This window comes from Mesoplodon densirostris, chromosome 6 (assembly GCF_025265405.1).
Source record: "Mesoplodon densirostris isolate mMesDen1 chromosome 6, mMesDen1 primary haplotype, whole genome shotgun sequence".
Classification (NCBI taxonomy): Eukaryota; Metazoa; Chordata; class Mammalia; order Artiodactyla; family Ziphiidae; genus Mesoplodon; species Mesoplodon densirostris.
In genome coordinates this window covers 32494660-32512529 of record NC_082666.1, presented here as the reverse complement: position 1 = coordinate 32512529, position 17870 = coordinate 32494660, and the positions used below count along the sequence as shown (strand labels likewise).

General features: G+C 44.3%; 1 protein-coding gene across 7 annotated transcripts in view; it reads right to left on the bottom strand.

Annotated features, from left to right (window-relative positions):
* Nucleotides 1-11986: 11986 nt before the first annotated feature.
* The window catches only part of ZNF462 (zinc finger protein 462), a 142461-nt gene continuing 136577 nt past the window's right edge, over nucleotides 11987-17870 (bottom strand). For 6 of the 7 annotated variants that reach the window (XM_060101167.1, XM_060101164.1, XM_060101169.1 and 3 more), the window contains 2 exons: nucleotides 14386-14509; nucleotides 11987-13290 (listed from right to left, as the gene is read on the bottom strand). In XM_060101167.1, coding sequence (XP_059957150.1) covers nucleotides 13083-13290; nucleotides 14386-14509 — 332 coding nt within the window. In that variant the 3' untranslated portion in view covers nucleotides 11987-13082. Of the gene's footprint in view, nucleotides 13291-13957; nucleotides 14104-14385; nucleotides 14510-17870 lie in introns of all 7 variants that reach the window. The other variant, XR_009532780.1, reaches the window with a different exon arrangement.

Sequence of the window (17870 nt, the reverse complement as noted above, 5' to 3'; positions counted from 1 at the left end):
GAAATCTGAACTGGGGGCCCATTGGTAGCTCTGCCAGGAACCTCAGTATCCTAGACAGCAGGGTTCACTTGGGAAACAATATGGGGAGGCAGGGAGACTTCCTCTGCTGTGTTACTGAGGCAGGCTCCCATGGCCAAGAGCAGCTGTTTCTCCTGGTGCGTGCCTTCTCTGAGGCGGTCTCCAGATTGAACTATTATCTGGAATTTGGTGAGAAAACCCCTTCCCAACAAGGGGACGGGGCACTCAGGCATGAACAGGAACTGGTGTGCAAAGCTAAAACTTCCTAGTAAGCAGCTGAGGGGGGTGGTGAATCATTTGGCTTTGGGCCATTGTCCATCCATCCCTGTTTCTATACGGGATTGGGAGGACAAGAGTCCAGGGAAATCAGAAAGCATAGGTAGCTCTGTATCTAGTGAAAAAAAAAAAAAAAAAAGAAGTAGCTTTCCTACCTGCCACGTCAAGGGTTACCCGAGGCTCCTCAGGGGAAATGACGAGGTGTCCAGGTGTCCTTTGGGAGACAGAGAGGGTCCCGGGCCCCGTCAGTCCTCTCAGCCATCATCCGCTTGGAAGCCCCAAGTCCCCTTCAGGACTGGGGCAGTCCCGCTTCCAGTGGCCCTCTCATATCGAGCAGGGTCCCGGTGGACTTTTCCATACGAGGGGCATTCTTTTTTCCAGTGGCCCTCCTGGCTGCATTTAAAATAGGTCCCTTTTCGGTGGGGCAGTGTCTCTATTCCAGATTTTCTAGATCCTGCCCCTGCCATGGGCTTTTGCAAGGCAGGGGATGGGGGGTGGTGAAGTCGGGGAGGGTAACCCTGAGGTGCAGGAGATAGGGCTGCAGCTAGTAATTGTGCCTTGCATTGTTGTCCCCAAATCCTTTTTGCTTCCTCAACTCTATCTCTATCATTAAATACTCCAAAGACCAAGTCCATGAGCTGATTCATGGGAGGTTGGGGTCCCATAGCGGCCTTCTGTAGTTTTCTCCTAATGTCTGGGACAGATTGAGTGATATAATGGAAATTTATGAGGACTTGCCTTTTGGGGGTGTCAGGATTAAAACTGGTATACTTTCTAAAGACTTCCACCAGGCAGTCCTGGAAGAGGGCTGGATTCTCACCTTTTCCCTGTGTTACTTCTCTGACTTTGTCATAATAGGCTTAACAACATGCCTTTTCATCCCTTCTGTGAGGCAGGTTATCATGTGGTTCTTGTGTTCGAGCCCTCTGCCTCCCTGTTGGTAGTCCCAGTGGGGGTCCTGGTCAGTGATTGCATCCCCTCCTGTAAGGTAGATTATATGTCCTTGATTTTGGGCTGCCATTTCATTGGCATGTGCCCGGGCTGCCCCAAGGATCCGGCTTTTTTCTTCAAAGATGCAGCAGTAGAAGGAGGACCTATGGGTCCCCCCGAGTAAGTTCATAGGACGTTGTCAGCTTGGTGAATTTCTTCCACAAAGGGGTCCAACTGGAGTCCTCGGAAGAACATCCAGATTGCTCTGTGCAAGTAGCTAGGTCAGCCATTGGAAAAGGGACATGGACTCTGTTGTTCCTCCATCACCAGCTGGCACTTCCCTTAAGAGACAGAGTTTGGTATTGGGAGGTTTGCAGGTAGCCCTGCTTCGTGTAGTACCGGCAGGAATCACCTCTGGTAATGGAGGATACAGGACAGGGCTGGAGGGATGAGTGGTGGTATTTCCAGCAGCCCAGATGGGGTGCTAGGGGTAGACAGTCTGGAAGACTGTCTCCCCTCAGAATTGGGGAGGGTAGGAGTTCAAGGTTGTGGACCTCAAGAGGTCCACATAAGGGTATCATCTAAAATCAGATGGCCAGATCTCTTGGTCCCCTAGTTTGTACTGGGGCCATGCATTATTGCAAAAGAAAATTAATTTCTCTTTTCTTAAGCCATGTTGTCTAAATTTACTCCAATTAGCTATGCATCCTAATGGGGAGTCCTTTGGGGTGCTTGTGGGGCTCCTGTAGGAGAAGAAGGTACTTTTAAGGGATGTGAGACAGGTATACCTGGCAGGAGTTTTTTATTTTGTTTTTAAAATTTTTATTGAAGTATAGTTGATTTACAATGTGTTAATTTCTGCTGTACAGCAAAGTGACCCAGTCATATATATATATATGTATATATATATATTGTATATGTATAATATATATATATATATTCTTTTTCATGTTCTTTTCCATTATGGTTTATCACAGGATATTGAATATAGTTCCCTGTGCTATACAGTAGGACCTTGTTGTCTGTCCATCCTATTCATAATAGTTTGCCTCTGCTCACCCCAAACTCCCAGTCCTTCCCTCCCCCACCCCCCACCTTGGCAACCACAAGTCTGTTCTCTATGTCTGTGAGTCTGTTTCTGTTTCATAGATATGTTCATTTATGTCGTATTTTAGATTCCATATATAAGTGATATGGTATTCGTCGTTCTCTTTCTGACTTACTTTGCTTAGTATGATAATCTCTAGGTCCACCCATGTTGCTGCAAATGGCATTATTTTATTCTTCTTAATGGCTGAGTAATATAGTCCATTATATATATGTACCACATCTTCTTTATCCATTCTGTTGATGGACGTTTAGGTTGTTTCCATGTCTTGGCTATTGTAAATAGTGCTGCAGTGAACATAGGGGTGCATGTATCTTTTCAAATTTTAGTTCTTTCTGGGTATATGCCCAGGAGTGGGATTGCTGGATCATATGGTAACTCTATTTTTAGTTTTTTAAGAAACCTCCATACTGTTTTCCATAGTGGCTACACCAATTTACATTCCCACCCACAGTGCAAGAGGGTTCCCTTTTCTCCATACCCTCTCCAGCATTTGTTATTTTTAGACTTTTTTTTTTTTGGCTGCTTTGGGTCTTTGTTGCTGTGCGCGGGCTTTCTCTAGTAGCGGCGAGCAGGGGCTACTCTTCGTTGCGGTGTGCGGGCTTCTCATTGCGGTGGCTTCTCTTGTTGCGGAGCATGGGCTCTAGGTGCACAGGCTTCAGTAGTTGTGGCTCACGGGCTCTAGAGCACAAGCTCATTAGTTGTGGCGCACGGGCTTAGTTGCTCCGCAGCATGTGGTATCTTCCCGGACCAGTGCTCGAACCCGTGTCCCCTGCATTGGTAGGAGGATTCTTAACCACTGCGCCACCAGGAAAGCCCTAGACTTTTTAATGATTGCCATTCTGACCAGTGTGAGGTGATACCTCTTTGTAGTTTTGATTTGCGTTTCTCTAATGATTAGCGATGGTGAGCGTGTTTTCATGTGCCAATTGGACATCTATATGTCATCTTTGGAGAAATGTCTGTTTAGGTTTTCTGCCCATTTTTTGATTGGGTTGTTTGCTTTTTTTGTTATTGAGTTGTATGAGCTGTTTGTATATTTTGGAAATTTAGCCCTTGTTGGTTGCATCATTTGCAAATATTTTCTCCCAGCCCGTAGGTTGTCTTTTCTTTTTGTTTATGGTTTCCTTCGCTGTGTAAAAGCTGATAAGTTTGATTAGGTTCCATTTGTTTATTTTTGCTTTTATTTCTATTTTGCTTTTGTTTTTATTTCCTGGATCTTGGAACAGGGTCATGAACATTTGGATATATGGAACTTACCCCCATTTACCTTCCCTTTTACAAAATAGGTCCAGCTGCAAGCTGGTATTATAATTCAGTGACCCATTTTCTGGCCAGATCTCTTGGTCCCCTAGTTTGTATTGGGGCCATGCAGTATTGCAAAAGAAAATTAATTTCTCTTTTCTTAAACCAGCTTGTCTAAATTCACTCCAATTAGCTATGCATCCTAACGGGGAGTCCTTCGGGGTGCTTGTAGTCACCCCCATTTTTTGTTAGGATGTTGTGACAAGACAGGGATCTGTCATGATCAGTCATGGGTCTGGCCAAATGGTGGTTGTCCTGGCGCTCTCCCAGTGTCCCTGATACCCCAAAACATAAGAAGGGAGTGCACAGTTAGGGACTTACAGTGGATGGACCCCCTCAAGGGGATGTTGCACAGTTAAGTTCTGATGGCAGTGAAGGAGATGGTGTAATTGGCCCAATCTGTGATGGCCCCTAACTCCAGGGTAGGGAATTCGGCAGAGGAGGTGTTTAATTAAGCAGGGAAAACTGGGCTTGTGGCATCTGGCCTTAAGAAAGGGTGTGTTTGGGAAAGGCAGCAGTGAGATCCCTGTGAGTGACGGAAGTCTGCCTGCTCCGTGCGCGCCTGAGGCGGCCCCTGGGTTAGTTACAGAGAGGAGTAAGGGCCAGCAGGAGTCCTAAATCCTAAACCCTGCAGAGAGGGAGGGAGGAGACCTGGCCCTGAATGGGCTTCGTCATCCAGCAAAAGAGGAAAAGAAGCTGATAAAGCTGAAGGATAGGGCTGGAGCGCCACAGGCGATATGATGATACTAATACAAGGAAAAATTCCCTTCAGGATGTGACCCTAGGGGGAGGGGGGTGGGGGAGGGATGGAGTGGGAGTTTGGGGTTAGCGGATGTAAACTATTATATATAGGATGGATAAACAACAAGGTCCTGCTGTACAGCACAGGGAGCTAGAGTCAATATCCCGTGATAAACCGTAATGGAAAAGAATGTCTATATGTGTGTAACTGAGTCACTTTGCTGTACAGCACAGGTTGGCACAACTTTGTAAATCAACTGTACTTCAATAAGAAAAAGATTAAAGGATGTGACCCTTATGATGATTAGCACAACAGTGTTGGATCAAACATCCAATTGGGCAAAAATCAGCTGGGGACTCAGGGTAATAGTAGGTCTTGACCTGAGGGGAGGCTAAAGAGGGATACCTCTGCACGCTGTGAAACAGAGGCGACACCCGGCCTGCTGGCACAGTCAGCAAGGGGGCCCAAGGACCAGTGGACAGCCGAAGAAGTTACAGGAGTTTGAGAGAGGGAGGAGGAGATTCCACTCTTAACCAGCTGTGCTATATTTATCCGCTATTTTCTGTGACAAAATTCTGTGAATTTTCATTTCGCAGAATGAAAATTCAGTCATGTTAATCAAATTTCAAGTTCTATGGCCAAGCTCCTGCCTTGAGATGCCTGAAACAATTTGGCACCTGGGTTAGCATCAGAAAGCCCATCTGGGTAGGGTCTCCTCCCTGACCTGAATCTGAAAAGGCAGTGGGTGGCCACAGACCTGGACCCACGCGATTTAGATAAGGTTTCTCTCCTTTCCTCTCTTTGCCCTTTGACGACCCCCTCCTCTTCTGGCCTCCAGGACCGTTCCTTAAGCAACGTCTCCCCTTCCAAAATGCCCAGTAGCCTCCAGGCTGATGCCCTGTGCGGGACAGAGGACACAGAGGCAGGGCTTCCCGGCTGGACGGGCCCCTGGGAGCCAGGGGCCTGGGGAGTCTCGGATGGGTCCGGACCTGCAGCCGCAGTTTTCCAAACAGCCCCCTGGAGTAGGTTCTTTCAGCTTCAGGGAAAGGTCAGCGTTTCGATCTCATGTTTTCACACATCTTAAATGGATTTCAGAGGCCCTGGCGCTGCCCCTGCTCTCTCTTTAAACAATGTGGTGAAGCCGCTGTAGCTTTGCTAGAGGCTGCATTCCTCCCACATTGTGATGTGGTTTTGGAAGTCATGCATGCAGTTAGCTAAACCAAACTAAGCTGCTTCATGAATGGGAGCAAACTCAAGAGAGAAATGGTGAACAGAAATAAGGCAAGTTTGCTTTCCACCCCTAATTCAAAAAGCCAGATAATTAAGTAGGCGGAGAAAGCAAGTGTCCCTTCTGATTCCAAGAGCTGACTCTCTCTTTCTCCATTTCCTTTCTTTACTAGGTAGTGGCGGCGGCGGTGGTGGTTTGTCTGTGTGTCTTGGGGGCAGAGGGGTGGGTATTGTAAGGGAAGTTCTAGTGAAAGATCTATTTCCCCGGATCCTCTGAGTAAGCTTTTTCTGTCATATGGAGAACATAATAACTGCTTCCAGTCCTGTTCAGCTTCCCTCCACTCAGCTCTCTTCTATCTGGCCCTCAGCAGCAGTTCCAAATCTTTAAGCTCTCTGCTGACTTGCCCCCATCTCTCACTCTGGATTCCACCTGGGAGCCGAGGTTCTACAGAATGAACTCAGTGCCCCCTGCACCTCCCACCTGCAAAGGCCCAGAGAGCACATTCCCTTTCCTCTTACTTCCCCTTTCAGGGGAGAAAGAGCCCCTCTTCTTTGCAAAGCCAATTCCTCTACTGCGCCCTGGATCCCAACATGAATGAGCTTGCTTGTCAGTTACTCTGCAGCTGCCATAACTCCTTCGCTCCAGTGTAACGAACATGTCCAAATCACTCGAATTCCAAAAAAAAAAGTCTTCCCTCGAACCTGCCTCCCGAGCCCCCCGTTGCCTGCCTGCTCTCGCCACTGCGCATCTTGGTCCAGTCATCTACCCACTTGTCACTGCCACACATCCCTGCCGCCACCGTCGCCAGTTTTGGCTTCTGCTCCCCCATCCCGTGGCTGGCCACCATTGATGCCTAATCTTCAGACCCAGTGGACCCCCCCATCCATTTCCTGTTCACTTCTGGACGAGAGAGGAGGAGGAGGAGGATGGCCAAAGTGAGCTCTTGAGGGGGGAGTGTTGGTGTCAGTTCTCTGATGCTTTCCCAGAGAGCCGACAGTTTCAGACAAAGACATTTTTCATCTACCAAGCTGCATATTTTTACTTAGATATTTTAAAAAGCAATCTCAAGCTCTGGAGGAAAATGTAACATTGATGCCAAATCAGATGAGAACTAACACTTGGTATCAACAGGAATATATTTGAATTTAAAAAGGCTAGCTGCATCTGACAGCAGTGTGTCTCAGAGACTTAAGTCTGAGTCGGAGTGGGGGTGGGGAAGAGAAGCGAAGACTCTTCAATAAATGTTTATTAAGACAGGGGACGGGTGGTAAATAGGGTGACCACCTATGACATGTGGGAAGTCGGGGCAGGCTTCATGTCAGAAGTTACACTTAGGCTGACTCTTAAAGGGACAGGTAATTTCCGGTAAAGAAAAGGAATTCAATACCGAAGGCAGAGGGAGTGGTATGTACAGGGCGGGGTGTTTGGGGAAAAAACCCTGACATTTCCAGGAAATGAGGAGCACAGTACTTCGAAGCATCTTACGGTCTTTATGATCTAGTGTTGTCCCCTATCAGACCCCTTGGCCCTGAAATTTGGATAGTTGCAAGGAAAGAGCACATCCTATAGTAACTTTTGTTATGCTTCGGGCTGAAGACTCACTAAATGTATATGAGTAATCAACTTCTCCTGTGCCTCCCTAAAACAAATGTGCGCTTTTAGACACAGAAAACGTATTCAGTCAAGGCTGCCTTTCCCCAGAGTTGCCAGCAGCAACCCAGAGGTGGAGGCAAAGCCTTCACAACAGGAGCCTGGCGGTCCCGCAAGCCCCAGCATCTTCGGGGTAGTCTCTTCTCCCACGTTGCATCTCTGTCCTCACCATTCGTGAGCTCTTGGAGGACAAGAGCCATGTCTGTTCGGTTTGTTGTTACCCGGTGGCTAGCACCAAACATTTGCTCAAAAATATTGGTGACGTGCATGGGTGATGGGACCAGCATCCTGTGCTTTCTAAATAGAGGGTTTCTATCTCCCCTTCTGTCTCCAAGGAAACACTTTTGTAAGTTCCTGGTTGTGGTAGAGGTTGCCAGTTCATGAGTCCTTCCTGGGCACAGTGGTAGACAAGACCACACACTTTCCAGCCCCTTGTGGGTTGGTGGGATCGTATGACCAGGTCTAGCCCTTGAAGCAAGACTGGAAGTGATGTGTGCTACTTCCTGGATGAGGCATTTGAGTGGGTAGATCACCTCCAAGCTCTCAGCAATGACCCTAGGATTCATGTGTTAAGATGACAGCAACATCAGATGGAGAAGCTTGGATTCCTGAGCCACTAGATGAAAGGGCATTCCCACTGACCCTCACTGTGAATCTGTGTAAGAATTAAACCTCTATGGTGCTAAGGAGTTGCCTTGTTGCAGTGCCTACCATGACTAATTTATCAGTATATTCTACTTTCTCTACATAAAGCCAAGTGGGAGTATGGATTAGACATGAACTCAATAAAAACACTGTTCATTAAATATTTGATGGAGGCCATGAGAGAGGAATAGCTGTTTTACAATGGACAAGTCGATTACATCACTTTCCTTTAGGAAAACATACAGAAGAAACTTCTTAACCTGCAGTTCTAGAAAAGGTGGAATGTCTCTTGAACATTCAGTAATAAAGTTACTAAGAATGTGATTCTTGATGGAGACGTTTTTTTGCCAAGCCTCCCAGCAAACTCAGAGCCAAGTATGTAGCTTATGCATGGTCTCATGGAATGCATTTTTGCCAATTCTCTACTATGCTTTTGCTATTCAGTCATTTTCCCTTTAGGTCCTGATTTACCTAACTTTGTTTTCTAATTGTGTTTTATACACTCTGTCTCTTAATATCCTTCTTTTGTGAAGGACAAGGAAGTGTGAGAATCAAATTTTTAGAATGGGCTCTGGATGTAAGCCATTCTTAACACTGGTGAAGGCAGACAGTATAAATTGGCTTTGAGTTTAAAAATTATTATAGTCCAGTAAAGATGTTAAAAAATTTATTTTGAAATGATTAATTATGGAATGGCAGAAATTGAATATTCAAATGCAATAAATGTAACTGGTTACATGATAATTTTGATTTGAGCTAGTTTCTGACAGTAGTTTCTAACAGTAATACTTGCCTGGTCAAATAATTTTAAAAAGCTAAAGTAGTTTGAATTCATCAATAAAAAGATCATATTAAAAGACAAAAAAATCCTTTTTGACCCACCTCCTAGAGAAATGGAAATAAAAACAAAAACAAACAAATGGGACCTAATGAAACTTAAAAGCTTTTGCACAGCAAAGGAAACCATGAACAAGACGAAAAGACAACCCTCAGAATGGGAGAAAATATTTGCAAATGAAGCAACTGACAAAGGATTAATCTCCAAAATTTACAAGTAGCTCATGCAGCTCAACATTAAAAAAACAAACAACCCAATCCAAAAATGGGCAGAAGACCTAAACAGACATTTCTCCAAAGAAGATACACAGATTGCCAACGAACACATGAAAGAATGCTCAACATCATTAATCATTAGAGAAATGCAAATCAAAACTACAATGAGATATCATCTCACACCAGTCAGAATGGCCATCATCAAAAAATGTACAAACAATAAATGCTGGAAAGGGTGTGGAGAAAAGGGAACCCTCTTGTACTGTTGGTGGGAATGTAAATTGATACAGCCACTATGGAGAACAGTATGGAGGTTCCTTAAAAAATGAAAACTAGAACTACCATACGACCCAGCAATCCCACTACTGGGCATATACCCCAAGAAAACCATAATTCAAAAAGAGTCATGTACCAAAACGTTCACTGCAGCTCTGTTTACAATAGCCAGGACATGGAAGCAACCGGTGTCCATCGACAGATGAATGGATAAAGATGTGGCACATATATACAATGGAATATTACTCAGCCATAAAAAGCAACGAAACTGAGTTATTTGTAGTGAGGTGGATGGACCTAGAGACTGTCATACAGAGTGAAGTAAGTCAGAAAGAGAAAAACAAATACTGTATGCTAACACATATATATGGAATCTAAAAAAGAAAAAATGGTTCTGATGAACCTAGTGGCAGGACAGGAATAAAGACACAGACATAGGGAATGGACTTGAGGACACAGGGAGGCAGAAGGGTAAGCTGGGACGAAGTGAGAGAGTGGCATGGACATATATACACTACCAAATGTAAGATAGATGGCTAGTGGGAAGCAGCCGCATGGCACAGGAGATCAGCTTGGTGCTTTGTGACCACCTAGAGGGGTGGGATAGGGAGGGTGGGAGGGAGGGAGATGCAAGAGGGAAGAGATATGGGGACATATGTATATGTATAACTGATAATAGAGCAGAAACTAACACACCATTGTAAAGCAATTATACTCCAATAAAGATGTTCAAAAAAAAAGACAAAAAAAAAAAATCAGTGCTGTTGATTTTAATTTACCCTTCTTCCAGGTTTCATGACTATTAATTTTCCCTTGGATTTATAACAGGGTAGCTCAAAGAATAAGTTAATGATGGTAATTACCGGTGCAGGATGCGTAGTAAGATAGTTTGTGGCAATGGCTGTGACTTGCAGTTAGAGGAAAATAACTGTGCTCACGGGTTCAGGGTCCCCAGATGATGATGTTCAGTCACTGGCATTTCCTCCTTCTGAAGCTTCATACACCACTTTTAACATTTTTGATGGAAAACATTCATTCCCTCCATGAAATTTCCCCAGTTGGTTATAAATAGCTGATGCAGAAATATTAACATTTTAAAATCCAAGCTCACACCTCACCTTAAATTTACCTTTGCTTTTCATAACGGTTTAGATTTAATGGCTTGAAATAGCTCTCATGTACATGCATTGAAAGGCAATGCTATATAATTTCTACATTTCATATCTGTAGTCATATCTGTAAATGATTTACAACAGATGCACAGACACATGTGAAAAAAATTCTTTATTAATTTCTCACATTTCATTACAAAATGTATGTTGCAAACAACTTTGAATAACCTACTTGTGTGTTTTTTGTTGTTTTTTAAACCCCTTGGCTTCAAGAACTCAGGATCTCCCTATCTTTTATCAAGTACTGGGAAATACTGATTTTATTGGAGTCAATAGGTTATCATTTTGCTATTTATTTTCTTCTCTCAAGCTCTGAAAAAAAATGTCCTCTGTATAAATTAAACAAAAAAATGTTGTAAATTCTATGTCATTACAGTCAACAGAATTATAATAATGCATCCAAAATGTGCGGCCACAAAATATCAGGAATATGTTTGAAAAAAGAAAAAAAATGACATTCTAGCCTTGTTAAAAGGATAATGGTCCCATATTTTTATTAACAGGTTAGCAAAACAAAATCCAATGGATTACAATATTTACATGTTATTTGAAAAATAAAGTAGTGATAAAAGCATGTCACAAATATTTTCTTTTTTTTTTCTTTTTTTCTTTCTTTTTTTTCTTTTTTTTTTTTGTTTGTTTTTTGGTAACCATTACAAACACCCAATCCAGGTATGGAACTGTTTAGTACATTTGAAATGAGGCCAATTAAAAACAAATAGGGACACAAAATGAATCTTTGTCTAGATAGTTCACACTTTCCCTTTTTCTGGTTTCCACATGATGGCCCCCATCCCTAAAAAAAAAATTAAATTAAAACAAACGCCCTACAAATAAAAATTCTTAACAGCAAGAAAGTAAAAGAACAACATGCTTTTCAAGTAAGCACTTATTCCACAAATGCAATATCTTTCCATGGATTTTATTTGAAGCTGTGTGGGACACTGTCATCTCAGCAATTCCCCTTCCCTTTCTCCCCCCCTCCCCCAACCCTTCCAAGTAAAAAAAAAAAAACAAAACAAAACATGAAAACCAAAGGACTCACACACGTACACACAAATGCTCATGCACACATCCAAGCTCACACGCACACAGGCTTCTAAAACCTAAGATTCAAGGAAAGTTCTACTTTTTGGAACGAAACCCTTTGTTCACAATCAGAACGTATTATAAATGTAGACTTAGATTTAGTCTAAGCTGCTCCCTCCTGAAAAAGCTAATATGGGGAAACAGAGCAGCTGGCAGCTAGATTAAAGAAAAAAAAAAAAAAGTAGTTCTCCAGGCTCCTTGTAGGATATAAGTATTTCGTGAACACTCTCACCAAAGGGGATGGGATTCGAGCACATCCCCTTGTCCCGCAAAATAAATGAGAATCCCCCCCCGCCCCCCAAAAACACAATGCAAACAAAAACAGAACACAGATTTAAAATCACACACAAAAGCCAGCCCATCCTAACAGAAATTATTTGTGTGAGACAGATAATGTGTAAAATTTGACAGCAACAAAAGGGTGAAGAGGACTTCCTCGTCTGGCCCACAAGCTGCATAGCTGTGCCGAAAAGTTTGGTTCTTTAGTTAAATTAAAAAAAAAAAAAAAAAAAAAAAAGAAAGTTAACTTCTTTGTTATTTCCATGTTTAAAATAAAAACGTTCCTATTCACAAAAAACTAAATCTCCCTTGCCCCCAAATCAAAACAACAATAACACACACACAAAAAACAATTTATATGAAAAACTGAATTGTGCTGTGTTTGTAACACTCAAACTGATAGAAGATAAACGTGTGGCAAACAAAACTCCACAGTCACCTTAAAATTAGCTCACATGAAATCTACCAAATTCTAAATTATAGTTGAACACTAATAAACAGCTTACCTGGAATAAAGGATAATTCACAAACATTTATCTAATAATTAAAGTCTGTTTCTTTTTTTTGTTTTGTTTTTTACTAAAATAATTAAAAAAATCACAGTATTTTAAGAAATAAAACCCACGTGGGGATTTTAAGCACAATTTGTGTTCCTTTCTTTAAAACTCTTTTTTTTTTTTCCTCCATTCACCATCTTGCCCAGCAGTTCTCTCTACATTTAACCACAATGACGACAGGTAGTACTGACAAATGCAGAGAATTCCCTTGGTTAAGTTTGAGGTACTAGGAAACAGGTGACTGTTTTATGCAAAGCAGTTTTTTGTTTTGTTTTTGTTTTTTGTTTTTTTGTTTGTTTTTTCCCAAAGCGGCTGCAGTTAGGTCTTGAAAAAGCTTAACGTATTAAAACTAGAAAAACGCACCAAAAGTTGTGCGTCAAAAAGTTGTTCCCCTAAGAGAAGTCTTCTACTGTCACGGAGCTTCTGTTTCCACATACTGTCCAAGACCACCATAGCGCACACATGTGCAAGGGAGGTGCTTCGTATTCCGCAACAACTGAAACTTCCACGATGAAGATCCGGAAGGAAAGATGTAGTGATGGAAAAGGAGCCACATATTCCAACCATTTAAATAACTTTAATTTACATACTCACTCACACAGGTACCAGTGCTTTGAAAATAGATTGTTCAGTCCTAAAAAGCAGCTTTGTTCTGTCTTCTCTTTTCTGTCCCCCCCTTCTCAGCCCAAGCCGGCCCTCCCACTTTTTTTCATCACGGTTCAAGTAAGAGGTGATTAAGAATTTCACCAAACGCTTATTCTTTTTTGGCCTCTGCATTCTCCAGGAGAGATTTGTCAGCAGCTACTACACAGATGGCTACTGGTTCATTCTTTAGGGAAAAGTCTATCCCGATTGCTTCGTCATCTTCCTTTTCCTCTATAGAGGGCACCTTAATACTGTCCTCCATGCTATCTTTCAGGTGGATTTCTTCTCGGCTCACCTGCTTGGTGTCATTCAACGCCCTGGAAAAACATTCATGGTAGTGACGGGTGAGTATATATATATATATATTTTTCTAGTTAAACAAAAAACATTCATGTCCTTATTTCTCTGATCCTAAAAAGGTCTTGGGGTCTTACAAGTATGACTGAACTGTGAGTGATTTATCCTTGCTACCTGTTATGCTTAGGTCATATATTTCTGGTATCTTATCAAAAAGTTGAACCTATAAAAATATCCATTATCATACTATGTATTGATTATCCCATGCTTTGATTCCAGATCAACATAATTATTTTATGTTCCCTCCTGTACTGGGAACAGTATAAATCATAAGCGGTCATAGCAAGAACTGCCTTATACTCAGACCCATCAGAGGAACCTAGAAGCTTGGAGATTTGCTATATTTATTCGGACTAAAAGAGCAACTCAGGTATTAAAGATTTAATGGATAGGTCCAGAAACAAATCATAGAAACAACAAAAAGCAAACACCTGAAGACGGGACCCATGTCCTGGGGAGCTTAGTTACATTCTCTGAAGTTTAGATGCTTCACGTTTCTGGGCATTTTCTGCTGGAAGGACCAACTCCTAGGTTCTCCCAGCATCTGCTGGGCTCTAAGTGCCTTGTCTGGGGACAATTTCATGTTCAAGGATCTTATGAGTGATCTACAGGTATGCTCCCACCTACCTGGGAGGCAGGCAGAAGCGGGCTCTGTCCCCGAGGCAGAGCATTGAAGGCACCAAGAGGTGCGTGGGAAGGTTCAAGGCCACTCAGGGAATGAGTCATCACAGAGGCAGGAACAGAAGCCAGATCTTTGGACCCCGGTCCACGCTCTATCAGAGAACGTCATGCTAATGAAAGCTGAAGGGACACGGGCTGGAGAGAGCGCTACACTTCTACACGAGGGCTTGAGCGGGATCTGTCATTCGTAAAGATGATCTTTCCTCCTTTGACTTGTGTCTGGGTGACCATTTAAAAACCAGCGGAAAGGTAGAAACCCAGTTCGTTACAACTGCCTCTCCTCCCATGCCCGGAAGTGTGACACAGAGGGGTCTATGTACTGTCAGGAGAAACCGCCACCTCGCACGATGGGCGAAGGCCTTCATGGGACTTACATGCCGTGTCTCAGCACGTGCCTTTCCCACTCAGAGCCCTGGGAAAACGCCCGTCCGCAAAATTCACATGGAAAACGCTTCTCAGTGTTGATAGCAGCCCCACGGTCAGAAAATCTCATCAGATCTGTGAGGAGAAAGCAGAAGTGTTACCTGTGTGCCGGGGAGCAGGCAGCAGAGAAGTCAACATCCATTAGGAAACTTCCTCTCCTACCTTCCCTCCCACAGCCATTCAGTGAAACCAATTTCCACATTCCGTACTCTTTCTCCTACTGGCTTTTCACCAAAGGATATTTCTTGAAACTCTCTCAAGAACTGTTCCTGTGGTTCCCGAGCCCCACGTGTCCTCACTTCTCCTCACCTCCCAGTTGCTTCCATCACAAATAACCTAGGTCTGTCTTGCCTGAAGAACCCCTTCTGTTCATTCCAATGGCATCTGTGCATTTTTTTTCCTATCAAATCTCTCCCTTCTGTGATGCTCTGTATCAGTGACTCAAGTTTAACATCTATTCATTTTTTATTTGACACAAGTTCATCTCTGCTCACTAAAAAAGCACCAGACCAGGAAAAGCGTGGTAAGACCTCAAGGCTTCGACGCATTCCAAGGAAGGCTGAGGACTCACGACTGGTGGTCATCTGCCATGGATATCAGAATCAACACCTCCCAGGGTGACTGTGAGCACTGAATGAGATCTGTAAGCAAAGAACCTAGCAGGAGTACGTCCCGGGCATCAGGGAGGCTGGAATGTGAAAGCGTGTCCTCAGCTAGTAAGGGCTCCTGGCCAGCTGCCCGGCATCTAGGCCTCAATCGGTATACATATTACATATATATGTATATATATATTTTTTGGGGGTGGGGGAGCTGTGTTGGGTCTTCGTTGCCGCATGCAGGCTTTCTCTTGTTGCGGTGAGCGGGGGCTACTCTTTGTTGTGGTGCATGGGCTTCTCATTGCGGTCCCTTCTCGTTGCAGAGCACGGGCTTCAATAGTTGTGGCACCATGCGGCTTTCTCTTGTTGCGGTAAGCGGGGGCTACTCTTCGTTGCGGTGCATGGGCTTCAATAGTTGTGGCACGCGGGCTTAGTAGTTGTGGCTCGCGGGCTCTAGAGCACAGTCTCAGTAGTTGTGGTGCACGGGCTTAGTTGCTCCGTGGCATGTGGGATCTTCCCAGACCAGGGCTCGAACCCATGTCCCCTGCATTGGCAGGCGGATTCTTAACCACTGAGCCACCAGAGAAGTCCAATTGGTGTATTCTTGAACATGGGGATATGCACACATTTCTGGATTGCTCTGTCGTTAACATCAAATGTTGACTGTCATTTTATTTCCTCCATGGCCCTGGGCACACGTGAGTGGTCTGATAAATGTGGACTGACTGGCTAATTGTTTACAGGCCACTCCTCCTGGCAAACTCAAAGATGAGAGCTTATATGGCCTTTGTGTTATCCTGAGTCCCCAGCCCATATGTCTTTGATTATACCACAGAGGGCCAAATCTTTACGTGCATAATAAATAGCAGGACCTAGACGGCTCTGCAGCCACGCTGCAAAGTGAGGGCAGCACACGGGGAAATGTTGATCATCTCTGCGTATCTGATCACTGTGTGTCTGTACCTACAAGACGTTACAGGAGGATGTCTCCTGGTTGAAATACTCCGTCTGATAAAAAGCCTCAGGATGACGTTAACAGGCTAGGTGTCTCTACGCTGCCTTCATCTTCAGCACAAAAAGCTCTGTGAATGGGGCCAGTTTTAACAAAAGATGAAACATTTTCTCACAAATTAAGAAGATCACCACACAAGCCATTAAAAATAATTGCGCAGACTATCTTCCTTGCTTCTTTTCATTGGACCTGAGACAACACCATCTGCCCTGCGCATTAATTCCTTAGCAGGGATTAGCTCGGGCAAGGAATCAGCAGAATGCCTTCCTAACTCCTCCCGGCTGCATAATGAGAGGGGGTGGGGAGGGTCCTGCTTGGGCTCATGGTGATTTCTTCACGCCTGGTTTCTTCTCTTCCAGATTCCCTCTGTGCTGCCTTCTGAGGCAGGACCTGCAATGTGGCCACAGTCAGTCCCCTCCCTGGTTCTCGTGCTGGGAAAGGACGCTGGGAACGGGGTGGCTCCAAGGATGTGAGCCCCCCGAACTGAGCGCCCGATGAGCAGCTACAGTGCCAACGCGGGGCCTGCCCCTGGCACACTCACTCGCTTACCCTTAGGAAACATGAAACCAGCCACCTATTCTTTCCAAGGGCTCATGCTGTTTCATCCTCAAAGGAGGAGGCCAGTCATTACCTGTCACACATCAAATGGCTCTCCATTAGCCCCGGGAGCTGTGCTAAAGCCACCTCCCGCTCTCTACTCCTGGAAGACAGAACGTCTGGCAAAAACACCCCGAGGCTATTGTGTGCCGGTTCTTCTGGTTGGCAAGAATACACCTGATGGTGGAAAATTGATTCAAAGGCAATGAGACAAAGGAGGCTGTTCTTTCAAGGATCGGGCGAGGGGTACGGGAAGGTTTTGGCTAGTAATTCCCATTAACGTTACTAGAAGTGACTCATGTAATTCCCCCACCCTCTGAGAGAGGAATACAGGCTTCTCCACCCCAAGACTCTTTTCCCCATGCTGTTAAGGCTCATGAATGTGGATGCTAAACTTTCCAGGGACAGGCGATCAGACACCATGAAGTTCTTTCCAGGCAAACAGAGCTGGTCTGATGCCACAGTGCCCGTGCGAGGGGGCGGCCAGGCTGGGCAAGCAAGGGAATGTGCCTGGTGCTCTCACATCTAACTGCCATCTTTTTCTTCTCATTGTCTACGCTTTTATTTTAGAGGCGTCACGGGAGGGGAGGACTAAAAGGGGTTCCTGCCTCTGCAATACTTACAACCTGAAAAATCATGTGTGCTCGGCTCTAGAGATTAAAAAGTCATGGTACCCGATGAGGAATAATTCATTTCCTGGAGAGGACCAGTAGGGCACAGAGCACCATGAAGACAAGGAGCCTGTGTACCCTCTGTCACAAGCATCCTCTTCCAGAGAACTCTGGAAACAGTGCACAGACGTTAAAGAATTCATCACTAAGAACATATTTGTGAAATGCTAAAATAAATAAATAAATAAAGGAAAAGAAAATTAAAAAACCATGCTTCTCAGATCACAGCCATTTTCCTTGTAGGGGCCCTACTAATAAAAGTTGTAACATTACAAGGGCAATCAGTCTATATGGTGTGGGTGTTCTATTTATCCATTTACCACGGGCATGGGGGCTCAGGAGCCAAACTGGATCTCCACTCAGCAAATCTGTGGTCTCCTACTACAGCAGAGGTAAAAGATGGTGGGCGAGGGGATGGGGCTGGAAGTCAGGAAGGAGAACAGGGAGAACCTCAGGGGGAAGTGGCCACCAAGTCAGCTTTCTTAGGCTTGCAGACTGACCAAGCAAGAAAAAACAAGAAATTCCACAAAAGTGCCCCTTAGAGTGAGGCCCTAAGGGCC